Here is a 27620-nt window from a genome sequence, read left to right as displayed (position 1 = left end):
GGTGTGTTTGTCTGTCTGGGAGCTCATCCTGCCTGTGTTTTTTAGCACTGCTGCGCGGGGCAAGGCCACGGCCACGAGCCAGGAAGCACAGGAGGCAGCAACATTCGCTCATCATTTTTACCAGCCAGGTACAGAGCTCTGAGCAGCTACTCGGCGCAGAGGGGTGGTTGCATTTGGTTTGGTTGGTTGGTTGGGTTTTTTTTGTACAATCAAAGAAATCAAAACATGACCAGAGTTCACAGAAACAGAGATGGAGGCTCTACCCTGCAGACCAGCTTGGGGGCAGCCGGACTCCCCCTCCACTCTGGGGCCAGCGGGCAGAGGTCAGCGCTGGCCACGAGCCCCCTTTTTCCTTTCCATGGAGGGCCAAGGCCCTGGTCCCCCCCAACCAGCATCTCTGTCCCCTCCTGCCCGCGTCCCCGGGTGCTGTGGTGGCCGAAGCCGTCCTGGTCCCTCATCCAAAGTGCTGCGATTCCTCGCGGGCCCGGCTGGCTCCAGCATCTTCGTCCCTCCGTGCTCCTCCTCTCTGCATGGCTGCTCCGCTCCACACGCACAAACCAAGCGGCAGCCGGGCAGGGAGGAGGTGCTGGCTCTGGGTCCAGTAAATTTTAAAAAAAAGAGCAAAAATAAAGCTGTAGTACTTAGGAAAGTGAAACCAACACCATTTTTGCATAAATATCATCAAGGCCGTGGAGGCTAAGGCTGTTTGCTTCCTGTCATCAGTCAGTTGCCAGTTCCACACTCGTCCGTTGACCTGCCCAGGTCCCTGAGAGATTTGGATTCCACGGGGGCACCCGTCCATCCTGCAGCTCCGTCCGTCAGGCCGTCTCTCCCCGTCCATCTGCAAGGCGGGAGGGAAGAGACCGTCAGCCACCTCGAGCCCCAGCATCCCAGAGCCCAGCCCATACCCGGCCCCACGGCTCGGCTCTCCTGGCCAGCCCGCTGCCCTCCAGCCCCAACATGGGCTGCGCTAGGACCCTACAGCTCTGGAGCCTATAGATCAGGAGCCTATAGCTCCAGACACTATAGCTTTTCTGCCTTTTTGTCCATGGGATCGGCTGTTTGAGACCAGGATGCTCTTCCCAGGACTGGCTGCTCAGCACAGATGGAGTCCATGAAGAATTGCACCATCTTTTATTTTATATTCTATTTTCCATTTTATATATAATACTAGAAGTATATATATTAGTAAGAGCAGTAGTATATTAGTATTATTTTGTTACTTCATTAAACTGTTTGTCTCAACCCACTGGTTTCTCCCCTCCTTTTCAATTCTCCCCACAATTTGGGGATGGAGAATGGGAGTGACAAGCGGCTATCGTGATCTCGAATTGCCAGAACCGCAACACCACGTACCTTGTGCGGGGAAGCTCTGAGCCGCTGGCTCCGCGGTCCCCGAGGCTGCCGTCCCCGCCGGCTCGCTCTTAGTCCTGCTCTCCTCTGCCGCCACCGCCTTGGCCGTCCCGTCCGGCATGGGGGAGCCCAGCGTCTCCGTTGCCTTTGGGCTCAGGGGGGAAGGAGCCGGCCCTGGGCCAAGCGAAGGCTTCTTGGCTACTGGAGGGGGAATCTTGCCGGGTTTTCGGTGGGTTTGTGCCTTGCCAGGGCCCGGCTGGGCAGCAGCGGGTGCTGCGGAGCGCTGCCCCGAGAAATTCCTCAGCTCGGCCACCAAGTTCCTCTTCAGGTCGGCCTGTGCCTCAGGGGACGAGGTTGTCTCCATCACCACCTTCCTGGAGCTCTTGGCAAAGATGAAGCTGGCGGTGGAGGCCGGTGACTTGTTCCGGGGGGACAGCTGGCCGTCCCCGGGGGGTCCCTCGGGACCCGGCAGAGCCGCTCTCCCACCCGCCGGCTTCTCCGCAGCCTCACCGGAGGACAAGGCGGCCGCCTTGAGGTGCACAGCGTGGTGGAGCTGGTTCGAAGGCACCGCATCTTTGGCAGGAGGGAGCTGTCGCGTGGACAGGGACCGGCGGACGGGTTTCTGGGGCGCCGGCCGCTCCTCGGCCCCGGCCGCAGCCCCGGCGGGCGGCTCCATGTTGACGGAGCGCAGCCGCACCATCTGCAGCAGTGACGGTGTGACGATGGGCAGGCTGGCGTCCTCCTTGGCCATCGGGCCACTCTTGCTCCGCGACACTGGCTCCTTCTTGCTGTCTGCCCGGGGGCCGTTGGCCGCCTTCTTAAGGCTGATTTGGGGCGGCAGAGCTGGAGCTGAGGGTAGGGGGAGAGGTGGCGGTGGGGGCACGGCGGCCGCAGGAGCAGGCTCGGCGGGGGAAGGTGGCCGTGGTGACCCAGCTGGTGGCCCTTGCTGCTGGCTGGGTGAGGAGATGGCGGGTGATGAGGAAGACACAACCCCTGGGCTCGGTGCCACTTTCTGCCCGGCTGCGGGAGCCGGTGCAGCATCATCGGGTAGGCTGGAGAAATCGGCTTCATCCGGAGGGGGAAAGTCCGCCATGGACAGGTCGTGCTCCTCAGGAGCTGGTGGGGGCGGCGGGGGCCAGGCAGCATCGGTGGGAGCCTCGCTGGTGGTTTGGGGGCTCCCCTCCGCCTTCTTGGCCGGCGGGGGGGGTGGGTGGTAGGCAGGCGGTGGTGATGGCGGGGGGGACTTGCTGCTGGGCTTGGCGGGGGGCTCCTGGCCGGCGGCACTGGGTGGTGGCGGGTCTGGAGAGGCGAGGAGGGGGCTGGTGGGGGCCACAGGCTGCTGGGGCTTGGTGGGCGGCGGGGAGAAGGGAGCGGGCACCTTGGGGTGCGGCGGGATGATGAAGCGGTCTCGGGGCAGCGTCTCAGGGGGAGCCGCGTCTGAGGCTGAGGAGGAGATGGAGGTGAGGGAGGAGGACACGGACAGCGCGGGTGACTGCAGGGAGCAGACCCGCTCCGGCTTCTGGGGCTGAGCCCCCCTGCCCGGCGACATGGATGGGGGTCCCAGCCCCTTGGCGGGCAGCGTGGGGGTCCCGCTCTGGCTGGAGTAGCCGCTGGAGGGGGACATGGTGCGGTCAGACCCATCTGGGCAGCTCCACTTGGGCTGAGCCTGGGGCTCCCTCAGCACCACGGTCACCCCGGGGCTGCCCCGCGGGGGCTCGGGGGAGCTGGCGCCGGCCAGGCTCTCGGAGCGGAGGCTGCTGGTCTCGCTCAGCGACAACGGCGAGAAAACCTCATCCTCGGCCGCGGGGCTGAGGGGCTGGGGCCGCGGGGACCAGGGCGTGCTGCTCTCCCGCTGCGACCGCCGGTCAGGCTTGGGGGGCAGCCCCAGCACCTTGGGCTCCCCGTCAGCTTTTTGGTACAGCGAGTAGGTCCTGCGAGGTGGGGCCGGGGGCTTCTTCATCTTCCTGAGGGAGACGCTGCGGGCGGAGGAGCGCTCGCTGGCCAGGCTGCCCGTGTCCGAGCCCTCTGCCTGGCTGCTCGTGCTGTATGCGGGGGACGCCCGGCCGCTGCTGCCCCCCACAGCCAGGAGCCCGGGGACCGCGGGGCCAGCGGGGGCCTTGGAGCAGGAGCTGGTGAAGCTGGCAGAGCTGTAGACGCTGACCTGGTCAGCGTCGGAGCGAGTTGCCGCGTCCACCTCGCCGCGTGGCCCCGGCTCGGGCTGCCGGCGGTCGGAGCCACCCTGGGAGGAGATGGTGGAGCTGTTGGAGACGATGGTCTCGGTGGACTGCGAGTGGCTCCAATTGTCGCTGGAGGAGGAGGGCTCGCGGCTGCGGGTGCTGTGCTCCGAGAAGCGGGCAAGGGAGCGCACCGAGGCCGGGCTGGAGGACACCAAGCTGCAGCGGCTCAGCGTCCGCACGCTGCTCCGCGTCAGGGCCACCACGTCCACCATGGGTGGCAGGATGGCGTTGGGGATGATCTTAGACATGTAGGTGCCCTGGGGCGAGATGGACATGACGGGGCTCAGCAGCTCCGGAGGGCTGGCGTTGGTGGTCATGCCAGGCACGGCCAGTGACTTCGGCCTCACCATGGGTGACAGCTTGGCTGCCGTCTTCCTCCCCAGCAACGTGTCGTCGTAGTAAACACGGTCGATGTGCTTCTGCAGGGCCACGTCCGCCTGCTCCAGGGCTCCCAGGCAGACGCGGGCACCCCCAGGGACAGCCAGCGGCTGCAGCTTCCCGTCGATGGTGGGGATGCGGACGGTGTCACCGGACACCTGCCCGCCGTTCAGCAAGGGCTGGGGCGCCTGGCTGCCCCCGCGCCCCACCAGCCCTCGTCCATCAGCATCGGGGTGTCCCTTGGCTTCCCGGCTGCTCCTGAGACCTGGGAGCAGGGAGAGACAAACCTGGTGTGGTCCCAAGGGAGATACACCGAGCCAGGGCAAACAGAGCCCGGGGAACAGGACCAGACCCTAAACTCCCCTATGACACTTACCCAGCTCCTTCTGGACATGCTGGGGGATGCCCAGCACCGTTGTCCTCCTCTCCTTCCTTTTCTTGCCAGTTCTCTCCGAGGATTTGGGAAAGGAGTCGTGTGGTCGGAAGGTGGAACCTGCAAAAGGCATGAGGGGTCTAGCGGGTGCAAAGGGGATCATCCCCAGCACCCCCCAAATGCTCCAGGACACGCCAGGTTCAGGCGCTCAGCAGAGCCTTGAGAGGCACCAGCAGCTGCCAAAGAGCCGCACGGTCTGAGCAGGGAGGTGTCTGTCTGTCCGTCTGCTCCCCCCGCCCAGCCCCAACCCTCTGACTCAGACCGAGTCACTCTCTACTCCCCACGGGCCCCCAAATCCCCGCACTGGCTGGTGGCCACAGAAGCCCCCCAGGTCTCCTGCCAGACCCCTCGACTCGCGTCCCCCAGCCCTGCAGCCCCCCAGCCGGTACCTTTCCGCTGGATCATCTCGGAGCGGATGGAGAGGGCGTCCTCGGAGGTGCTGTCTGTGGCGCAGGAGGCCGCCCGGCTCCGGATGGACACGCTGTCATCCTCCGAGGATGCGCAGGACTGCGTGGGCACAGAGCGGGGGCTCAGGCGGACCCCGGGCTGTGGGAAAGCAGCTGCCCCGGCCCCCGCCAGGCCCCTTCTCCGCCGCAAACTGACTCTGCAGCCCAGCGCAGCCGAGACAAAAGCTTCTCCGAGGGCCAAAGGCTGAGTCAGCCACGCCGGCATCCAGAGTCCTCCCACCAGGAGCAGGGCCGGGAGCAGCCCCAGGGACCCCGCGTGGCCCCGCAGCCCCCCGGAGAGGAGCAGGGCCAGGGTCTGCCCCGACAGAGGAGAACCCGAGGGAACTGGTGGCCTCGCCACTGTGCCAAGCTGAAAACCATCCCATGGCTGCACCCAGCCCTGCTGCACCCCAGGGCCAGGAGAGGGACTTGGGGACAGGGACAGCGCCAGGTGGTCTGCAGCACGTGTGTCCCCTTGGGCACAGCCACCAGCATGGCCCCACCATGGGGACAGCTATCGGTGCCCCCCCATCCCTCTGAATCATCTCTTGGCACAGGTCAGGATGAGCCACATCAGCGGAGCCACCACCCAACCCCTCCACCCAGCCCTGTTCCCTGGGGGCTCCTCACCGCCCACTGCTGGGGGTACAGGGGGCCTGGGGACAGTGGGGACAGCGGATGGAGCAAACAGGGGAGGTGAGGCACTGGCAGCGGGGTCAGAGCCCGGGGAAGCGGCAAACGCCAGCCTGGCCAAGAGTGGGAGTTTCTCCTCGTCAGCAGCCGGGGAGGGGCCTGGCCATGGAGCTGGAGATGGCCCATGGTCCCCATGGCACACCCCGTCACCCCCCTCGCTGCCAGGGGACAGCAGTGCGGGGGGGACAGAGAGATACAGGCACAGTGGGGGTCGCCGGGCAGAGCCCCACAAGGCAGGACACACCAAGGCTAAGCACGGTGACAAAGGGGACAACACTGAGGGACAAATGATCCCTTCCCACCCCACAAACGCCACAGCCCTGCAACCCAAATCTTGGCCAGTTCCCCACCTGCTCCCACCCCCAAACACCCACCAGGGGCACAGAGAGGCCACCCCGTGTCCCCTCACCCCCAGGACACCCGGCGGGGCAGAGCCGGCCCCTGGGCAGCGCTCACCTGGAGGCTGCTGCTGTCCCCGTGGTCCCAGGCACTTTTGGTTTGCTTCTGCTTCTCTGCAGCGAGAAAACGGGGGATCAATCCCTTGTGGGGAGCCGGGGGAGCCCCCAGCCAGTGGAGCAGCTGCCGAGTCCGGCCGCACCGCCCAGCACTGGACTCTGGTCAGCCCCATCGTGCCACCCCCGCAGCACGGCCAGCCAGGAGCCGGGACCAGCTTGATGTCACCTCCGCTGTGTCCTCGGGCCACGCCGGGGCTGGGGACACCTACCCTGGTGCTGCAGGGACTTCAGACCCTCCTGGGCCTGGTTGTGCAGCTCCTCCAGGTGCGGGGGCCGTGTGCTGGGGAAGAAGACGTTGTCGGGACATTCCTCGCCCGCCGTGTACTGCACGCTCAGCCGCTTCTCGGTGTCGCCCTTGGCCGTGCCTGCGGAGACAGAGGGGTCAGCTTGGCTGGGGGGACACACAGCCAGGTCCCTGTCCTGCAGGGGACAGTGGTGGCACCCACACAGCCATAGGAAGAGCTGGGTGATGACAGCCAGCCTGGGATGATGTTATCCTGCTCATCTCTGAGCTGAGTGCTGGAAACACCCCACGAGACATGGTCTCCTGCGGCTCTACCCGGCCGGTCGATGTGCCGGAGTCCAGTTATCTCCATCGCGAAGCCATGGGGTTTTCTGCCCCCCATCCGGAGTGGAGCTGAGGCACGGCACTGCCTCCCTGCCCAGAGCCTTCGTTAGGGGCAAACGAGGCAGCAAGTTGTGCAGGGCTGTGGGCAGCCCAGCGGAGATGGGGTGTCGGGGGTGGGATAAACGAGGACAGAAAGACAATGACTCTCCCCTGGGAGAGCTGCGGCACTCCCGGGCATCACAAAGCACCTGAGAGCAGGGACGCATGCTGTGCCCGGGCAGGCTGGGAACTGCACAGAGGAGGGAAACTGAGGCACAGAGCCCCCAGAGAAGCCGTATCACCCCTCCCAGAACCCTCGCTGGGTGCTGGAGAGCCCCCATGCTATGCCACAGCCGGCACCAGGTCCTCAGCGCCCCATCTTGCAGCCCCCTCCTGCCAAACCACCGCCAGCACCACAGGGTGCCCAGGACCAGCTCTGGGCCTGTGCTGGGGGCTGCACAGCCCTGCCTGCTCCTGCCTGCACAGCCCTGCCTGCACAGCCCTGCCTGCACAGCCCTGCCTGCACAGCCCTGCCTGCACAGCCCTGCCTGCAACTCCTCCTGCCTGCAAAAAAACAACTTCAGGCTGAGGAAGAGGAGGGCAAGTCAGGAAACAGGCAGCACCCCGGAGCCACGGGTACCCGCTGCTCAGCATCGCCAGCACCACGCACCCATCCCCTGTCCCCCATGTCCCCCCATGTCCCCTCCCAGGCAGCCCGGCCAGGCAGAGAGGCAGCTGCGCTCCAGCCCTGCCACACAAAGGAGCAGGCCCTGAACAATGGAGCCGGCCCGCCCTGCCACGCCATGCCACCGCACCGTGCCACCGCACCGTGCCACCGCACCAGCTTCAGCCTCCACTGGCATCTGGCACTGGGGGCACAGCCAGGCCAGGAGGGTGGGGGGTGATACAGGGGACCCCTGTGGTGGCACAGGGTCCCTGCAGGGGACATGAGACACCCACACCCCCCCACCATCACAGTCCCCTTCCCCTAAACCCTTTTCTCCCACAATTTTGGCAGCCCCTCACCCAACATCCCCCCCTCCCTCCCCAGCACACTCAGGGCCACCTTCCAGCGAGAGGAGCTCAGTGATTTATCGCATTAACTTCCCAGTGGATGGGGACGGGTGACCTTCCCTGCCCTCCCCCCGGGGTGACAGACCCCTGCCCTTCCTCCCCCTGGGGTGACAGCCCCCCTGCCCACTGCGGGTGGGCGAGCACCCGGTGCCGGGTGGGCAGGGGTTGTGTAAGGACAGGGCGCTGCTCCCTCCCTCCATCTCACTCACCCTTTTTCTTGAAGAAAGCCAGAAGCGAGGAGAGGTTCCTGCCCATGAAGACCACCATGGTGGCCGGGGTCTGGTCCCTGCAGGAGCGGGGGATCCACCGTCCCCCACCAACGTTCTGCCTATTGTTCTGCGGCGGCTCTCACCCAGCCGTGTGCCGGCAAGACGGATGCCGGCGGCCCCCAGATCCCCCTCTCTGTACTCATCCGCGCAGCAGGAGGATGCTCGGATGGGCAAAGAGGCTCCGGCGCAGCTGCCTGACTGCGGAGACAAGGCTGACCCCGGGGAGGGCTGCGTGGTGGCAGGAGGGGACAGCCCCAGCTGCGCCCACCGCGCTGCTCGGTGACGGCAGGAGGAAAGCGGGGGCCCCTCCTCTGGCCTCCCCGCTCGCCCCCGGCCCTCCCGCCTCCTCCCACGCACAGCACGGCTGCCAGGATCCATCCTGCTAAGCTCAGGGGTGGGATTTGCCCAATCCCACCTCTTGCACCCCTGGGACCCCAGCAGGACCCTCCTCGCTTGCTCCCTGCTGAGCACAGCATCCCTGTGCAAACCAGCTGCTGGCTTCCTTGGCAAACTGGGAGGAGCTGGGAGGCTTTTCCTCCGGTGAGCACCAGCCCGTGGGACATGGCACTGCACAGCCCACGGTGCCAGCGTTCCCCCTCCTCGGCTGTCCCCAGTGTCCCCTGGGGACCCAGCACCCACCGCAGCCCCCCAGCCCTGCTCCCAGCATGGCTCAGCCACAGTGGGGGGACGTGCGCCATTGTGGGGCAAAGGCCGTTTGTCCTCAGGGACACGGTGTCCAGCATGGCCACGTCACGGTCACAAGAGCTGGCAGCACTGGGGGAGACTGAGCTCTCAGACCAGTCTAACCAGTAGCTCCAGTCGCTGGCACGGGGGCACAAGCAGGTGGGGGTAGAAATGCCAGGCAGTCAGGGAGCTCCATCCCTCCCATCTCGAAAAGTGAAAAGCTCCCGTTATTTACCCAGCGGGCAGGACCGTCCTTGTGTCAGCGGGAGCTGACATGTCCAACCTCCCTCCCATGCCCAGCCGGCTCCCTACGGGCTGTGCCCAGGGATTATTGCAGCAGGACAGGGGTTGGGCTGTAGACGGAGCAGCGTCTCCCAAAGCAGCGAGCGAGGGTCCCACTGGCCCCCAGGCACCAAACAAACAGCCCAAGGGACAGTTTGACCTTGCAAAAGGCACCTCTGTGTCCCCAGCCGGGCAGCTCCGGGCTGAGCAAGGATTTCTTCCCCTACATGCCCATAACAACAAATACAGGCAGCACCCAGCACCTGCCTGAAGCATGGGCAGAATCAGCCCCGCTGCCCACACGCTCACCCAGAAGGTGCCGGCAGCCACAGGCAGACGCTCCCCAGCTCTTTGCACAGCGCAAAGTGGAAAAAAGGGACATAATTAAAGGGCTGAGGATGCACAAAGCGAGCAGCCACGTGCTGTGCTGGTCACTGCCCTGTCCTCCCCGGGCAGCACATCACGAGCCACAGCAAAGGCAACGGCCGATGGCGGGTAAACACAGCCCAGAGCAACACGGGCCCAGCTCTCCGGGATGGTGCATCAGCTCTGCCCACAGGGACGGGGCTGCACTGGGACCCCCCTGGGTGCACCTCGAATTCTGTGGTCAGTTTTGGGCCTCTGACAACAAGAAAGGCCTTGAGGTGCTGGAGCGAGTTCAGAGAAGGGAACGGAGCTGGTGAGGGGCTGGAGCACAAGTGTGATGGAGCAGCTGAGGGAGCTGGGGGGTTCAGCTGGAGAACAGGAGCTGAGGGGAGAGGAGCTTGGAGCCAGGGGGGGTCGGGCTCTGCTCCCCAGGAACAAGCGCCAGGAGCAGAGGAAACGGCCTCAAGTTGCGCCAGGGGAGGTTGAGGTTGGATTTAGGAACAATTTCTTCCCCAAAGGGCTGTGGGGCATTGGAACAGGCTGCCCAGGGCAGTGCTGGAGTCACCAGCCCTGGAGGTGGGACACAGAGATGAGGTTCTCAGGACACGGGGTATTGCCCAGGTTGGGTTAGCAGTTGGACTCGATGATCTTGAGGGGCTTTTCCAACCAAAATGATCCTGTGATTCTATGACCCAAAGGGCCTCGAGACCATCCCTCGCTGATGGACACCTGTGGCTCGGGGCAGGAGGAGCTCAGCACTGCTGGCTGCAGTCACCCAAAGGACAACCCGGACAGGGTGTCACAGCAGGAGCTCTGCGGGGACGCGGAGCAGCCCTGTGCCAAGGGCTGACGCTGGGGAGCGTGGCGGCGTGCAAAGAGCCGCCTCCGCTTCTCCTCCCACTTCTCCTCTCCCTGCGACCTTCGCCTCCACGTCCTCCTCGCCCCAACAGCCTCACCCCAGCTTTATCAACACACAGCGAAACCTGCTGCAAAAGGGACAGGAAAAGCGAGGGGATCCATGAATCCATGAGGGAGAGGGGTCTGGTCCTGCGGCAGAGGCTGCAGATCTCGGTGGGCTGAGGAAGCCGCAGTAGCTGCAGCTGGTGCCGGCAGCAACACGCCCGGTCGGAGCTGGCATCCCGTCCCTCATGCATTCCTTGCAACGAGCCCTGGATTGCCCCGTCCCCTCCAGGCTCGGCGGTGCTGAGCTGACACACGTGTCCCGTCCGCACGTGGCAGCGGGATCTTCCCGGAGAAGGAGTCGGAGGATTCTCAGGGCCGGGCACTGTCTCAAGGACAGGCTTGCTGTCTCGGAGCTGGGATGTGCCGCTACTGGTGCCAGGGATGGTTTGGAGGGTGCAGAGCATCCCCACAGCAAGGCAAAGTGCTCAGAAGGGGCAGAGACCCCCAGGCACCCTCCAGTAATTCCTTGTCCATCTTGAACTGGGGAGCCTAAAACTGGGCACAGAACTCAGCAGGGCACAGGGGGAGGAACAACCTCCCTCAGCCTGCTGGCCACACTCTTCCTCACACACCCCAGGTACCGTTTGGTTCTTGGCCGCACAGACACGTTGTGAGCTCATGTTGTCCCCAGGACTCCTAGACCCTTCTCTGCAGAGCTGCTTTCCTGTAGGTCAACCCCAACCTGTACTGGTGCCTGGGGTCACACTGCTTGTCCCCTAGGGAGAACTGAAGGAGGAGATCCCGGCTCCTGTCCCCCCCGCCAGGCCTGTGCCTCCTGCGAGCAGCAGGTTTGGCCGGACTCGGCTGCAAACATCCATCTCTGCCTGCACGGCGCTGCCTCGACTTGTCTGCTCGCTGCGCGGCGGCGGGTCCTGCGGCGGGAGGCCGGGAACAGGCAGCGCAGCTCCTGCCCGCCCCTTCCACCGCCACTGACTCACCCCAGAAAAATGGGGAGGAGGGGGAAGCTGGGAGGGAAGGGGCTGCGAGGTCCCCAGGGGAGGAAGGGGAGGAGAACCTGCCTGCGTCTGTCTTAGCGGGGATGGAGAGCTCGCCTCCCTTCTCCCGGCAGCCAGAGCGATGCAGAGAGCAGCAAGAACACCCCCTGCCCCATGGGGTGGGTGCTCTCCCACCACTTTGGGGTCCCTTCCCACCCTGTGATGCACCATCCAGATGTGCAGCCAGACTTGGGGACCACTCTGCTCCCCAGGCTGGAGAGAGGGCAAAGTGGCACTTGCCTGCGGATGCTGTAAGTGTGGGTAATGCCAATGGGGTGCACAAGGAACCCCAGCCCCAAGAGCCACCAGGAACAGGCAGGACGTGGACCCTGGCATGGGTGCAAGTGCCCCGTGTTCTCATCCTGCATCCAGCCCCTCTGCTCCCTCCGAATCGGCCTCTCCCATCGCAGCACAACCAGCCGGTTCCCCAGCGGCATCTCCCTGTCAGGAGCAATGACTCCTCTCTACAAGCCCAAGCCTGAATGTCTTTCCCCTGGGCCCATCATCTCTGCTCAGGCAGCTCTGTGGCCCCAGGTGTGATCTGCCACCCGCCTGTGCCACCCTGTCCTGCCTCTGCTCACCGATCCTCAGCTGGTGAGGGAGGGAACCAGCCCGACCACCCTTGCTCCCCAAGCCCTTGTTGTCTCTGCATAGGATCTGTGCCCGGGGACACGCCACAGGACCATGTTCTCTCCAGGCAGGATAAGAGCACAATAATATTTACCATGGCTCTGGCCGTGCAGCCCCCTGGCACCAGCCCTTGGCCTCACCGGGGGGCTGCTGCTTAGGGCAGGAAAACATCTCCGCAAAGCAAATAAACACGACCCGATCTGCACTGCTGGCTCCACTCTCAAACACGATCCCACACAGAGGCATTAAAAAAAAAAATTCATTTCAAGTGGGAAAACAAACTTGGGTCGTTTTTCTTCCTCTAAATCACAGCATAGAAAACTGCCCTGCATCCTCCCAGAGAGCCAACAGGCCATGGCAAAGGAGCCAGCACGGGGTGAAACCCCTTTGGAGAAACGCCATTGCCCGGCTGGCTGCCTGCAGCCTGTGATGGCAGGAACACACCTCCCTGTGCAACGGGGCTGCGCCGCAGCCGCCTTGGCCTTGATCCCGGCTGCTGTCCCACACGTCTTGCAGCAGCCCCTGGGTGACCACGGACCCCAGGCAGGGGTCTGGCAGCAGCCCCTGGCGGGTCCCGGCACCACGGCAGGAGGCAGGACCACCCCAGTGCACCCACTCCCATCCCTGTTCCAGCCCAGCGAGCCCCTGTCCCACCACATCCCCACCCCACGCTCGTCCCCTCCCTGGAGAAGCCACCAAACAGGTTTGAAGGTAAATAACAACCTTCCCCAGCCAGGAGCCGGATCCGGGCGGGAACGGCCCAGATGGGGAGCGTGGGGCGGGAGAGGGCGGCAGGCAGAACCTCAGAGCGACGCGGGGCCGTGGAGGCAACGCCGGTGGCACACGCGGCTGGAGACAAGGCACCAGCACCTCCGCCCTCCCCGGAGCGATGCCAAAGTCCACAGCTTTATGACAGCCCTGCTTCACCTTCCCAGGGTGTCCTGTCCTCCACCTCCCCACGGCCGCCACGGCGCCTGCGCGGTGCCTGGAGCCGGTTGCGTCCCCACAGCACGCGGCATCATGCCCAGCGTGTTTGCAGGGTACCGAGGGTGCTCTGTGCACGGCAGGCGTGCCTGTCACAGCAGGTCCTCGGCTCCATGCAGGAGCAAAGCCAGGAGACGGATTCGGGACAAGACCTTGCAGGTTTTCTCTGTGCACGGATCCACTGTCTTGCAAGCGGCACCCAGCCCCGCTCCTGCCTACGGATCTCTTGCTCGGTGGTGCGGGCAGGAGGCAGCGAGGAGCTGCTGATCCTCCCGCAGGGATGGAGACAGACACAGCGATGCAGGATCAGGGGAGGAGATGGGAGAGGAGCTGTTAGACAGGGCTGGGGCTGCCTCTGAAATTTCAGGGGGGATATAATGAGCAGAAGAACGGCAGGTCCCATCCCTGCCTCTCGGTGACGGGGCTCCTGCCAAGTGGGCATGGCCCAGCATGTCGGAGCCGAGCGCTGGAGGCAGCTGCCTGCCCAGGACACCCGCAGATCACCTCCGCCCCGCTCTGTTCCGCTCCAGCAGCAGGAGGGGGCACCGGGAAGGGCTCAGATCACCCTGGGATGCCAGCGGGCGAGTCCGGTGTGCCGGTACCTGGAGAAAGCGCCTGTGTAAATCTCAGCACGTCCCCCACCAGGGTGGGCCCCTGCCCTTATCTGCTTCCCTGGCTGTTTGCGGAGCCGGCCCAGCGTGGGTCTGGCACGAAGAGCAGCTGTGAAAGGGAAAAGACGCCCAGGGCTGCTCAGCCCACCCCAGAGCCTGCACCACCAGCCCCCCAGCTAATGCAGCCACCGGCACCTGCTGCCAGGAGCCTCGCAGCCATGGGTCACCCCTCGACCCAAACCTGCCATCCCCAGGCATCTGCCCCAGCACCCACCAACGGGGACGTGGGTGCCAGGGGACCCCGGGAGCCCCGCACCGGCAGCAGCCGCATCCCCACCGGCTCCGTGGGGTGCAGCCTGGCCGGCTGCCACGTTCCTCCACCCTGACTCAGCGGGGCTGTCCCGATAACCAGACGATAAGAGGCTTCGGTCTCCCTGGTGCTCAAGGACCTTCCCCAGCAGCTCCCAGCACAGACGAGCCTGGGGAGGAGAGGCAGGCGATGCACCCCAGACTAAGCCAGACCCTGTTCCGGCTTGGGGACGGGGACACACGGATTTGGCACCGCTGAAGCAGAGTTGGGGAGGCAGGGAACGGGGTGCAGGCAGCTGCCTGCAGCAGGCAGAGGGATCCCAGCAGCTTCAGCCCTGCTCCCGAGGCTCCTGCCCGGCCAAACCTGTCCCTGGGGACCGTGGTCCTTCAGAATGAAAATGCAGTGGGTGCCCACAACACCCCGCATGTGGTACAAGCGCAAAGGCAGCTGCCAATGCCTGTCCGGGCAGTGGGCACGGCAGGGCTAAATTGGTCTGTGAGAGATGGAAACTGGGGGATACTGGTCCAGTTGCCCCCAATACACCCTCAGACTCCAACCCAGAATCCAACAGCACCCAGGGTACCCCAGGGTCTGGGTGAGGGGCAAGAGCAAGATGGGAATGACCACGGGGGCCCGTTCGGCGGGTGCCGGTGCACCCTGCCCCCCGCCGGCGATCCCGGCTGCGCCCTCCGAAATGCTGAAGCGACACAATGCAAATTCTTTTGCTTTGTGGCCGCTGCGACGTTGCCATGGAGCCACGGCAGAGAACAAACACAACTCGCCCCATGTTTTCTCAGCACCTTCCACCCCATGGCCTTCGGCCTCAGCACCCTCACCTCGCAGGATCTGCCCTGGTTGGGTCTCGCATCGCACCCATGTCAGGGCATCCGAAACAGAGCGGGGCTTCACCAGCAGCCACACGCATCCCCCAGCAGCCCCACACTCCTGGTTCAGGGACCAGCAAGGGGCACCGAAGCCTGGGATGGAAGGGAGATGGAGGTCTGGATGGGAACGGCACAAGAAAAAGGCAAGGACTGTGCCAGGGATGCTCACGTGAGCCCCCAAATCCTGGAGAAACAGCTCACCCCATCGCCTGCACTGCTGCGGTTTGGGGCAGAGGCAAAGGGACAGCATCTGGCAGAGCCAGAGAAGGGCAGGAGCGCGGCTATGGCACAGCCGGGCCGGTGGCACCAAGCCCTTTCTGCACAGAGACCATGAAGAGAGATGAGTTTGGTGGAGAGGAGACCACAGCCAGCCAGCGAGGATCGGCAGACAACAGAGAACCTGTGGCGAAGGAGATGCCATCCCTGCAGGGCCACGGGTGACTGCTGTAACCGCTCCTGCCTCAGTTTCCCTGGACACTGAGCGGGTGCTGCCGGCCAGGGCATTTCGGCACCCTGTCCCCACCCCGGCCCCCACCTCTCCAGGGCAGTTTCGCTTGGCATGGTCGCTCCCAAGCCTGTGCAGGGTTGACCCCAGCCCATTCACACTGCGGACAGCTCAGCTCACCACACCTGGGCAGCTGCTGGCCGTGGAGATCAAGGGAAATGGGACAGTCAAGGGCGGTGGGGACAGGGACCCTGCAGGGCTAGCAGGAGAAAACTGCCCTGTTCCCACCCCCCGGACCCGCTAACCCCACTCCTACCAACCCCGGACCCCTGCCCATGCACCCGTCATGTCCCCTCCCCGACTCAGGCTGGGCTGGGGACACCGAGATGGTTCAATGACATCAGTGGGAAAACTGGGGACAACATGACTACAAGAGAGGCTCTCACCACCCTGCTCTGACGGAGGAATCGCGGAGGGAGCTCATGAGCATCAGGCACCCCACGGAGCTGATAGTTCAATACACGGGTCCAGGCTGGGGTGGGTCCCTTCCCTCCACTCCCCTTCCCCCAAAAAACAGCCCTGCCTCCTCCTGGGCTTCTCAGTTGCACCCGCAGAGCCGGAGTATAACGAAGAGGAGAAATCAGCGCACAGACAGACAGACAGACGGGCACAGAGCGAGGCAGGCAGGCTGCGCAGGACAGATGCCTGCTGCTCTCTGCAAACACTCCCAGAGCCCCGGGGTGCAGCAAGGGAAACTGAGGCACGGGATGGGAGCAGAGGAAGGAGGAAGGCAGCACCGGCAGCCTGTGTCCCTGCTCTAACCGCTGGGATTCTGCTTAGAAAAACAAATCAGTAACTAATTGAGGGGATGATCCCCGTCCCGATGGCGCAGGCTGCTCCCCGACGTGTCGGCGCAGCCCCCGTTGCAGCTGGAGGTTCTTCCCCAGCTACAGCACCGGGGGTCAGAGGGCCTGATCCTGTCCCCCCCGTCAGCACAGGGAGGGCAGGGGGGAGCAAAACCTCCCACCGCGGCAGCTCAGGTCCTGCCCAGCCCCACGCCGGGGGCACAGCAGAGCCAGCCAACTTCTCCCAAAAGCCACCAAACCAGGACCCCCGCAGCCCCTCCCCAGACAACCCCATCGGTCCTACCTGCCCCCGACTTGCCAGCACGGCCGAAGGGCCATGAGGAACCGGCCTTGACGCCCGTCGGGCTCCTCTTGCGATACGCGTTGCCCATGCGGCCGCTCTCGCCCTCCACCGCGGCCGGGTGGAGGAGGCCGGGGCGCTACATGGCGGAGCCGAGGGGGCTCCGGCGCGGCCCGGGCGGCTGCGGGAGGTGACGGCGCTCAGCCGCCGGCTCCCATCGCTCCGGCGGAGCTCGGCTCTGGCAGGCGGCTGTGCTGGAGCCAATGTAGAGGCAGAGAGGAGGGGCCTGCCGGCATCGCCCAGGATCCCACAGCACCCTCCCAGCACCGGCCCTCCAGCACTGATGCGTGGGTGCCGCAGCCAGCCCACGCGGGCAAAGGGAGATCCCTGGTCCCCAAATGTCCCCATGGGACAGCATGCGTGTCTGGCCCTGCTCCCACCTCCCCATAGAGTTTGCCACGCTCTGCTGAGCACCGGTTGCCACCATTTCTGCCTGTCCCTGCACACAGATCCTCCAGGGAGATCTTATTGCTGCCTTTCGGTACTGAAAACAGCCCCCCAGATGGGGACAGGCTTTTCAGCAGGGGCTGTTGCGATAGGACAAGAGGTGATTGTTTTAAATTAAATAGGGGAGATTCAGGCTGGACATGAGGAAGAAACTGTTGGCCCTGAGGGTGGTGAGAGCCTGGCCCAGGTACCCAGAGAGGTGGTGGATGAACCATCCCTGGAGACATCCCAGGCCAGGCTGGACGGGGCTCTGAGCAACCTGAGCTGGTGAAGATGTCCCTGCTCATGGCAGGGGGGGCACTGGGGGAGCTGGGACGGTCCCTTCAACCCAAACCATCCCGTGATTCTATAACAACCAAGGCTATGACCCCACTTCTGGGTCTCGGGGGTCCCAGCCCCATGTGGACACCCCAGCCAATCTGGCACATCATGGCCAAAGCCAGGACTTCCAAGGCGGGAGCACAGCACCCATGGGCTGGGTCCTATTGTTGCCCAAGCACAGGGCGAGCACCCACACGCCTGTAGGTGGAAGTTAATCCCCTGCCACCCCCTCCACGGTCACTCCTGTCACTGGGGCAAGTCCCAGCTGGCTGAGCCACACGGACACCTGCACCACCAGTACCTCCTTCCCGTGCCCTCCTCAGGTGCACCCCAATGTCTCTCTGCTCCAGACCCAGCTCCAGCTCCGCAGGGTTTCACAAGCACCGAGCTGCCCGGCCAAGCCTCGCACTGCCCGCTCCCAACCGCGTGAGCACGGCAAGCAGCCTGCCCCCCCAAACCCAGCCCTCCATCCGGATTTTTAATGAGAACATTAAATGCTGCGAGGGCAGGGAGGGGTCAGCGGGACAGGAGGTGGGCAATTCCTGCTGGCAGTGTTTATGTTCCTTAGATGATTCATCAAAGGCTGGGATAAATAGGAAGGAGGTTTTTGTGGGAAAGGCACAAAACTGGGGAGGTGATGTAAAATATATATATATATATATACATATATAAACCAACCAGCAGCTCTGTCCTGATCTCCCAAGGTGATCAGCAGTAAATTAACCTTTGGACTCAGTCTCCTTCTCTGTGATGGAAATACGGTTTGGTTTCTCACCGGCTTGGTTTCCTGCCCAAGAGGCACACTCGGCACAGCAGAGACCAAGCTGTGCCACAGACTGTGCCTGGCACTGAGGTGGCTGTGCCACTGTCCCCCTCGTTTGCTGCCCCATCTGCTGCAGGACCTGCTCAGGGAATAGGGGATCCGGTGGGACACTATTCCCTGTTTCCCATTATTGGCTGCACCCAGCTCAAGGCGCAGCCTTTATGTCTTGGGACAGCTGGGATTAAACAAGGTCACGGTCACAAGTGCAACAGAGACAGACGTCTCTGCCCAGTGACTCGGGGAGATGATTGTTCCCCCGGGCTACAGGAGGTGGGCTGTCCAGGGGCATCTCCAGCCCAGGACAAGGACGTACATCCCCTCACAGCGGCTCCAAACGGTGCACAGACCCCCCAAGACACTCAGTCCCCCTCCCCAGTGACACAGGAGGCTCCGCACACACCAGTTTTCCCAGTGAAGCACTTTGATTTCTCTCCCTGCGAGAAAAAGAGATGCTGGAGCCTCCAACACTGCCCTAGATAGAGCAAGACACTTCCCCCTGTGTTCCCAAAACAGACGCCCTCGGTGCCAGCACCTGCCTCGCGAACGCGGCCACCGCTGTCACCAAAGCTGCACCCAGGAATCTGCTCAGAAAGCGTGGCAGCCAAGGGGCAGCATTTGCAGCTTCCCCAGAGTGACACTGCAGCACAGATGACACGCTACAAACCCCAGCTGTGGGGCAGCCAGCGAGAACGGGGAACTTGGGGCAAGAAACACTCATTCCAGTACTCTCTGGGTCAGAAACCTCTGGTTTTATTCATTGAGAGGACTCTGATAGAAGCAAGGAACCAGGAGGTGGGGGGAAGCTGCTCATGAGATACAGATCTTGCCATCACAGCACGATGGCTTCAAGCACATCTGATCGTCCCAAAGTCACGCGCTGCCTTGATCAGACCCGCCAGCCCAAGTGACCACAGCAGTGACCTCTCTGTGCCGGCACATCCCTCCTGGTGTTTTATCCATCCCTCTTGGTGTTTTATCCACCTCTCCTGGTGCTTTATCCATCCCTCTTGGTGTTTTATCCACCTCTCCTGGTGCTTTATCCATCCCTCTTGGTGTTTTATCCACCTCTCCTGGTGCTTTATCCATTCCTCTTGGTGTTTTATCCACCTCTCGGTGTTTTATCCACCTCTCCCGGTGTTTTCTAAACCCAATCCCATGGCCGAGCAATCACGGAGCGGGAGCCGAGCTGCCTGAATGAGAAAGGAATTCAGCCCTTGTTCCCTTCATGGGGAAGTAAAGCTCAGCGAGGCAAAGGTAACACAAAAACCCCACTTGAGATCCCCAATCATTAACAGGAATACATAACCAGAAGGGTTTCAAATGATTTCCTGCTCAAGCCGGAGCCCAGGCCGGCTCGGCTGATGACAGCTCCGACTCCGGCCCGCTGAAGCGGAGGGAGCTCAGCTCCCCGCTCCGGGTAAGGTATTTTATCTGTACATGGTGAGAACCACAGGGACCAGCCCAGGGCTCCAGCTCCTGCTTGGCAGGGAAACACTTTTTCACTTCATCCTTGCCCAGCTCTTCACCTTCCAGCGGCTTATGTTCCCATCGCTGCCGGAGTCAAAGTCAATGATGATATTGTCTTATGAAATTAGACCTCCCTTCTAAAGAGAAATATGACCCTGGTGAAATAGTTTTATCGGATCTCATGGAACGTTATTTGCAAGAGTAATTCTTGCAGTTGTCTCCAGGTGGAATAGCTGTGGTTGCAGACACACCTCTCTTTGTTCACAGAGCCGCTCGCCCTTGCCAGTCTGGGCCAGCCGGGGGATTCCTGCTGCTCACATTTTCTGAAGTGTCACTCTTTGCCTTCTGCAGATTAACAAATTAATTCCCACGCACGCATGGGGAACAATCCTGGGGAGCACAAAGTGCGGGGGCAGCGCTGCCTACGCCTCCCTCCTTTGAGTCGAGAAGCTCAGGACTAAACCACAAAGCTCAGGACTAAACCACAAAGCCTGTGTTGACACCGAAACCATGTGCCACGCAGCAGCAGGGGATGGAGGAAATCAAGTGTCCGGGGGAGATTTCACATCTCGGTTATTATCACGTAAGGACAGCCCAACCCCAAAATTGTCACGAGGACTCACGTGCATCCCCAGCGCCCCATGGCATCGAGCCCGGTGCCACTGCGGCTCAGCCGCTGCCACACACACGGCGCAGCCATCCCACAAGGCTTCCAACGAGCACTTGATGCTGTAAAGCAACTGTGTGCATTGAAAGCTTTATTTTCAACGTCACAGTGACCCCCGCTTCATCAGGAAATCTGTTGCTGCCGGACTTAAGCTGCCATCAAAAGGAAACAAAAAGCCAACCCTAATTTAATATTTCTGGAACATCGATTCCTTTACTTCATCTGGGAATTAAGAAGAATATTGCGAAACCTGGACCAAGCAGTAGCCAAAACCTGGCCTAAAACCCCTCGCAGGCGGCTGAGGGTTAACAGGCTGCCTTCACCCAGGGGGCTGCAGGCAGCGCTCACAGGGGAAAAGAAAAAGCTTTGAGCCTTCTTCCTCCCGCTTCCACCAGGAAAAAGGGAGCAAAAGCAGAGCCCTTGCTCTGCGTTAGACCCTCGGTACGGCCCAGCCACTCTCCCCGCCTCGGTTTGCATCCCAGGGGTTAACCACTGCTCTGCCTCCAATGGTTATGGAAATAAACACGTCGGGAACTTCGAGGTGCCCAAAGCAGCCGTGCTGTGTACAGGTGACACAGTCCGAGCCGGCAGCCCCTGCGCACCCCCGGACGGGCATTACAGCTTACAGCAGGAGTTGTACCGGTATAATTGCAGCCAACAGGGCCCACTTGCCCAAATACAGCGGGGCACCCAGTCGGGAAATGGGAGCGGACTCGGCGTCCAGCTGGGGTGGAGCCGTCCCCCCGCTTGGCATAAAGCGGGGCCAGAAACTTGCTCACAGACAGGATTACTGCGTCTTTCCTCTACACGGCTCAGCTGTTTGAGCGGCCAGAGACGGGATCTCTGATTAGACGGACCCACGGGTTTGATCCAAAGTGGAAATGCTTTCATCGTCCTGCTCCCGCAACCCCAGTGCCAACCAATTCTGACCTCCAGGCTGTGAATGGGCAGATGCCCAGGCTGAGGAACGAGTCCTGATCCACAGCCAGGAGGCACCAGGGATGGTCAGATGTGCCCTGTCCCCGCTCCGTGACCAAAGCCACCTGCGGGACAATGAGGGGGGTGATGGGTCTGATCCAAAGCACCCCCAGCACCGCACAGACACAGGACGAACGGCGAGGGCACCCAGATCCTACAAGGATCCACTGAATCTCCCTCCTCCCACAGCTCCCAGCTGATGGCTGGAACAATGCCCAGGCTGGGGCAGAGCCTGGCTGGCTCCTGCCGTATGAAGGCTTGTGGTGTTGGCAGTGAGGCCGATGCAGCCTCCGGGCAGGTCAGAGCTTCAATCTGCGGCCACTGATGCCATCGGCTCCGGCACACAGCTCGGCAGCCGCCCTTGGAACTGTCAGGTCCAACACTCCGTCCATTTCCACCGCTCAGCCCAAACTGCTGCTCTGGGTGTCCTGACCCCCTGTCACACAGGGAAGTGTCACTGCCCCATCTCATGGGGAGGGATGCTGGTAACCCCGGCACGTGCTGGCAGCATCCTGAGGATGCTCGTGGCCGGACCACGGGCAGGTGGGCACTCAGGGCAGCTCTCCTGGACACAGGGATATTTAACTGAATGGCACAGTGGCGCCGCAGTGACAGTGACCCGGCTAACACAAGCACCAGGCTGTGCTACAAGGGACAGCATGGCAAGCGCGCTCAAGGTCCCCAAGCCACAACCCTGATGGGCAGTGACTTCGCATTTCGAGGATTAGCTGGAAAACATGACAACTTTAGGAAAAAAAAAAATAGAAAAGGGCTGGCAGAGCCGCTGGGGGCGTTTCTGCGCTGCAAAGAGGAACATCACATGCTCCAGCACATCTCATCTTTTCTGCTCAGGTTTCAGTGCTGGGCCGTGGCCGTGGCGTCCACGCAGGGCTGGAGGCAGCGGCAGCATCCCAGGGACCGGCCAAGCAGAGCTCTGCCTCTTCCCAAGGCCCTTTGGCCTTTCCATGGCCGCTCCTCTCCTATCGCAGATCTGCCTGTGCTTCTCCAAGCGGTAAACATGCCTGCGTGCAGCCCTGGGTGCCTGGAAATTCACTCCCTGGGGCAAAGCGAGGAAGAAAGTTGCAAGCGGCGGCATCCGGCTGCGTTTGGATGCCGCAGAAGCGGCCTCTCCCTTGGCGAGAGCACGGTGACGTCCCCGCCAGAGATGCCCAGCAGGAAGGGCAGCGGCGTGACGCAGACGGTGTCCCCGACAGCACGAGACAGGGGAGGCCAAGCACTTCTCTGCTGCGCAGGGTGATGCCTCCAGCGACTGCTGCCTCACCGGGACACCTACTACTGCAAACCAGCCATGCCGAGGAGATGAACATGACCAGACACGCCATCACCCGTCACTCTGCCGAAGGTCCTGGCCCACAGATCCCCATAACACGGCCCCGAGGCAGTGAGGAGGCACCCACAGCACCTCCCGCTGTGGGATTGTCCTGGTCGAGGTGGCAGGGACGTGGCTGGGCAATAGAGACAGCACCCCACAAATGGGCCAGGGCGATGGGCATATCTAGGGCAGGAAGAGCCACACCTGGAACACGCAAACACCCTGCCCAGGAGGAGGAGGAAGAGGAGGAGGAGGAGGAGGCAGCGGCTGGCGTCCCTCCAGGTTTGCCTCAGCCCCAGTGACCTTCTGACTCAGCGGAGAGAGAACCTACCCAGTGAAGCGGTACCAGCCCTCGGGGCAGGGGCGAGATTGCACCAGGGACTGCCGGATCCGACCTGCTGCTGCCACCGCAGCAGTGGCCACCGTGGCCAGAGCAGCCACCCGTGGCCAACACCGCCATGGCCACCACCTCTTTCACCCCCTTCTGCTGTCACCACGGCCAGCGCCTCCACTCTCCTGGCCACCACCATAGCCAACACCTCTGCTCCTCTTTGGCCACCACCATGACCCCTCCATGGCCACCTCCACAGCCACCAACCTGACTCCTATCCAGCCACCACTGTACCCTTGTCAGCCACCTCCATGGCCAACACCTCAACTCCTTTCCAACCGCCACTGTGACCCCTCTTTGGCCACCACCTTGAGCTCTCCTTGGCCACCTCCACGGCCACCACTGTGGCTCCTCCTTGGCCGCTGCCACAAGCCCTTCTCAGCCACCACCTCGAGCCCTCCATGGCCACCACCCGAATCCCTCCTTGGCCACCACCCGAATCCCTCCTTGGCCACCACTGCGGTCACCACCCCAACCCCTCCATGACCACCACCCTGACCCCTCCCTGGCCACCACCACGGCCACCACCACGACTCCTCCTTGACCACATCTCCAACCCCCCCTTAACCCCCTCCCCAGCCAGCACCCCCTCCCCAGCCACCCCCTCGTCCCTCACCTCGTCCCTCCGGCGGGGCCGGGGAGCTGCCGCCCTTGTGCCGCCTCCTCCGGCCGCGCAACCAGCTGAACGCCCGGCGCAGCGAGTTCGCCCGGCCCTTCCTCCGCCGGGGGGGCTCCGCCGAACCGGCCCCGCCGTCCCGCTCCGGCTGCCGCTCGCCGCCCGCCGCAGGTGCAGCCGGGGCGGACATGGCCGCGGGCAGCGCCCCGCACCGCCCCGCTCCGCCGCCGCCCGCTGCCCATAGGGCCGGGGCCCGCCCGGCTACACGGCTCCGGTTGCAGCTCCGGGCTCCCGCCGAGCGCCCGGCGCCGACGGAAAGTTTCTGCGGGGCGGGGCTGGGTTGCGGGAGGCCCCGCCCGTACCGGCCCCCGCCCCCCCCGCCACGCCCGCAGGTGGCCCCGGTGGCGGGGGGGGGATGCGGGGACATCCCGCTCGGTGCCACCGGGGTGTCTGCAGGGCAAGGGCGGGGCTGCCGGGGGTCCCCAAGGTGTGTCCCCTTCTCGGTGAGTCCCGGCTTTGTCCCCTCTGTGTGCGGGGGGACAGTGCGGGGACAGCCGGGGGCTGCTCCCACCCCTGGGCTGCTCCCTTTGCTCCCTTCCCCGTGGTGCTGGGGACAGAACTGGAGCAGAACGGTCTGTGCTGGACCAGAGCAAGTCATTACAGCACTGTCACCCTCAGCAAGTAATTACAGCACCATCACCCCCCGAGCGGGGTCCTGCTCAGCCTGAGAGTGGCTGTCCCTGTCCCCATGAGAGGATCTGGGGCTGTCAGCCGCGTCCTGCCCTTGCCCTCTCCCCACAGACACCACTGGTTCCTCACCTGAGAGGCCCAAGGGTGACACTTGATATGTCACCAGCAATGGCAGCACCCAGGGGGACACAGTGCCACCGAACAGTGGCCGACCTGGACGTACCTGAGGCCACCGACACGCTCCCGTGAAACACCCTGCGCCACGCTGCTTCTTGTTGCTGATAATAAATCAGCTCCTGAAAATGAAATGACATGGAGGGGGGAGCTCAGCCGCTTGACGTGGCTCCACCAGCCTCTGCCTGCAGCCGACAGCGTGCCCGGGAAAGGCAGCTGCTCTCATGAAAGATTTCACCGCTTGCTACAAGCCCGCCTTGCTTGGGAGCACCACCACACGGATCCGGCTGCAAGGATCCATGAGAGCCTGGCCCAGCGCGGTGACACATCCTATTGGAGAGCAGGTCAGTGACAGTACACACGGCAAAGCCGGAGGCCATGAGCCTGGCAAGAAAACAGGTGGTTTCTGCCGCATTTCTCAGCTCGGTCGGATTCAGGTCCCTGGGCAGATGTGTTTCCTGATGTGAAAAGCTGCATCGTTGCATTTAAGCCGCATCATTCCCGGAGGCTCGCAAGGCCCTGGCTGTGCGCCCGGAGGAATTTGCCAACCGCTGGAAATTGCTAGAAGAATTTATAAAGCAAGAAGCCTGTCTGTCCCACAGGCTTCCCGGCACATCGCTGTCTCCCATGGGATTTGGGGCTGGCCACTGCGTGTCTCATGGGCTGCGCATCCTGCTCGGGTACCAGGGATCAGGGATGAGGATGCAGCACTGAACCCTGGCGATGCCTGCGGAAGGGCTGGGGCTCACTGTGTTTTTGTGCCTCTGCCTCTCATTCCCCCCCTTTACCCTGCCGAACACGGACTCGAGACCTAAATGAGCTCTGAAACAGTTGGGCAGTGATTTCCTGGCACCTCCGGGTCCCCCATGATCCCAGGGGAAGGGCTGAGCGCGCCACTGCTCTCCGAGGCTTTGCTGACCCATGTCGAGGTGACCTGCGCTGGGGAAGAGCTAATCCCCTGTTAGGGCGTTTGTGTTGACTTTCTGCCGCCGTCTCCAACTCCCGAGTCATTAGCCTCCAAAAAAAATCCCTGCTTTTCACATCTTGCGTCTCCTCTGATGGCAGCAAAACTAGCTTGAAAAATATATTTGCACACAGTTATACGGCATTGTCCAAATAATCACAGCAAGAGGGAGAGTATCCGTTACCCTCTGGGGAGAGCTCTCATCAGGTGGGTAAGAGGAGGAAGGTGAAGAGGAAGGTAATCTTCTGCTTTCCATCCGTTACAGTCCCAGTCCTGGCAAAGGAGAAAAGCCCAGGAACAAGCCCCAGCCCTTCCTGCAGAGCCCCAGCAAGCTTTCCCCCCTCCCCAGAGGGCTCCAGCGCCGGCAGCGTGCCGGGGTACCCAGCTGGATAACTCATTTTCCGCTTGCACGGCCAAGATGGTCACAAGGATGCCGGGTGCCTCGCGGGGGGAGCAGCCTCTGGCAGAGGCCCACGGGGGCAGGCAGAGAGATGGGGGGTTGTCGTGTGCCCTTAGAGCCCCCCATGCGTGATCCCTGGGACGTGACATCCCAAGTGGTACCTGAGGGTGACAAAACACACTGCCCACCGTCTGTGGCATCAGCAGTCACTGAAGCTACTGGGGTGTCTCAGCTGGTCCTTGGCCCCCTCTTCCTGCCCCTCGCCGGGGCAGCGGGAGGGATGGCTGCTCCCTCATTACTCATTAACGCCTCCGGTACTCCCGAGCAGCCAGGACAAGGTCCTTGTGCAGCCGCCCAGCCCCGCTGAGCCCCACGGATGCTGCTTCCCCGGAGCCGCTGATCCCCATCGCTCGCCCCAGGATATGGAAAAACCCAGCGACAAGTCCTCCCCAGTGACCCTGCTAGCGATCGTTGGGACATCGGGACCGTGTGCTGCCGTGCTTAAAATGAGCACTGCGCTCAGTGGTTTAAAAATGGGGTTTACCCAAGGGTGCCTGGGCTGTAAATGTCATGAAAGGGGCAAATGCGGGTGGCTCCTTGCTCAGGTGGGCGTTGCAGGATCGTGGCCGAGCGCTGCTTGGGGCACCCACCGGCCCTTGGCACAGGGTGGTACATGCAGGATCTGGTGTGGGAGCTGTCGGGACAGGCAGCCTTGAGCAAATGTTTAAAACCTGGTATGTGCAAGTGTTTAAAGGCCGGTATCTGGGCTGAGCGAAGATAAAGCCGAAGCAGCACCATAAGGGAGTGGGCGCACTGGCGGGGGCTCCGGTGCTCGGTCCCTGCTGCCAGACCCCCCACCCATCCCCGCTGCGCTCCAGCATGCCCAGCATCACTCCCAGGAGCAGCTATGGCATGAATGGGGTTTTCCTTGTCCCCCCTTGACACAGGGCAGAGCGGGACCCAGCACCCAGATAAGCGGGAGCCGCCGGCGCCTGTGGCCTGGGGACATGGTCTGTCCCCTCCCTGGGCAGCTCCCAAGGTCCCTTCAGGGCAGACGGTGCCTCCAGGCCCCCCCTTTCATCTCTGCCCCAGCTGGGTACATGCCCACGCTGCACTCCTCTTCCTCCTCCTCCTTTTCTTCCTCCTCCCTCTCGCAGAATCTATTTGGAGCCTCTTTGCACGCAGAGTTTTGGGACTGGTCCAGCGTCTCCGCAGTGGGCGCATGATGAGCCCCCAGGTGCCAGGTTCTGGGACTCGCGCCCAGTGCTCACCCTGTGTTGGGGAAGCCTCCCTGGCACCCCTAACCTGTCCCTAAAGACCTGGGTGGGGACAGCATGGGGACGGAGGAACCGCACTGCTGCGGCGGTGCCAGGTTGGCAGAGCCACTGTGCCAGCTCTGTCCCTGCCCCCGGGGCAAAGCTGTCGTGTGTGACAAGAGGGAAAAATACAGCAGGATTGGGACAGCAGCACCAGGTCACCAGAGAGGAGGCACAGCGACCCACGGCCGCTCTTTACTCCCACAAGTCCCTTTAGCGGCTCGCCGCGTCCGTGCGGCAGGGCAGCAACCGGAGCCAGCGCCATTTATTCCAACAGCCGGAACATTTCATCTCTCAAATACTCTCCTGCCTTTTTCTTTCCCCTCCAGCAGCGCCGCCGATAACTCCTCGCCAGCTCTGTTTACCGGAGCAAAGTCCACGCGTATAACAGCTTCCCTCCGTGCCGGCCAAACCCACCGCGTGCCCACGGCTGTGCCGAGCGTGCCGGGGTCCAGCTGCTGACACCCGAGCTGGCCGTTGCCTGGTTATATCCACAAAACAGCCCCGCGCTGGGGCCGGGGGATCCTCTTACGGAGCAGAGAACAGTTGAGCCTCTTCAATCCCCACCCTGCCCTTGGCAGCGCATCAGAGAAACCCCCCGCGCCGCTGCCATCGGCCCCTCCAGCCCCTACAAGGGTCCGTTGGGCCCGGCCCGCACGACCCGCAGG

The 27620-nt window shown here is 63.0% G+C and overlaps 1 protein-coding gene across 4 annotated transcripts; it reads right to left on the bottom strand.

Annotated features, from left to right (window-relative positions):
- Window positions 1-103: 103 nt before the first annotated feature.
- Window positions 104-24449, bottom strand: NHSL3 (NHS like 3). Of its 4 annotated transcripts, none has more exons than XM_065041688.1 (7): window positions 24322-24449; window positions 6265-6420; window positions 5997-6052; window positions 4791-4908; window positions 4345-4461; window positions 1357-4233; window positions 104-841 (listed from the first exon to the last, which is right to left on the bottom strand). In XM_065041688.1, the coding sequence occupies exons 1-7, from the start codon at window positions 24410-24412 to the stop codon at window positions 819-821; spliced, it is 3438 nt and encodes a 1145-aa protein (XP_064897760.1). In that variant the 5' UTR covers window positions 24413-24449; the 3' UTR covers window positions 104-818. The 4 variants fall into 4 exon arrangements, with proteins under 4 accessions (XP_064897760.1, XP_064897759.1, XP_064897761.1 ...); XM_065041687.1 differs by lacking the exon at window positions 24322-24449 and adding an exon at window positions 23409-23724; XM_065041689.1 differs by lacking the exon at window positions 24322-24449 and adding an exon at window positions 16309-16677.
- Between the last annotated feature and the right edge of the window lie 3171 nt (window positions 24450-27620).

This window comes from Columba livia, chromosome 26 (assembly GCF_036013475.1).
Source record: "Columba livia isolate bColLiv1 breed racing homer chromosome 26, bColLiv1.pat.W.v2, whole genome shotgun sequence".
NCBI classification, from domain to species: domain Eukaryota; kingdom Metazoa; phylum Chordata; class Aves; order Columbiformes; family Columbidae; genus Columba; species Columba livia.
This window is presented reverse-complemented; position numbering and strand designations above follow the sequence as displayed.

Excerpts from the sequence above, each read along its gene's own strand:
- NHSL3 (XM_065041687.1), bottom strand. The coding sequence starts at position 23,598 with ATGTCCGCCCCGGCTGCACCTGCGGCGGGCGGCGAGCGGCAGCCGGAG. Across the intron at positions 4,234-4,344 it reads GCATGTCCAGAAGGAGCTGG|GTCTCAGGAGCAGCCGGGAA; the intron begins GTAAGTGTCATA and ends CCCTGCTCCCAG. Across the intron at positions 842-1,356 it reads TCAGAGCTTCCCCGCACAAG|ATGGACGGGGAGAGACGGCC; the intron begins GTACGTGGTGTT and ends CCCGCCTTGCAG.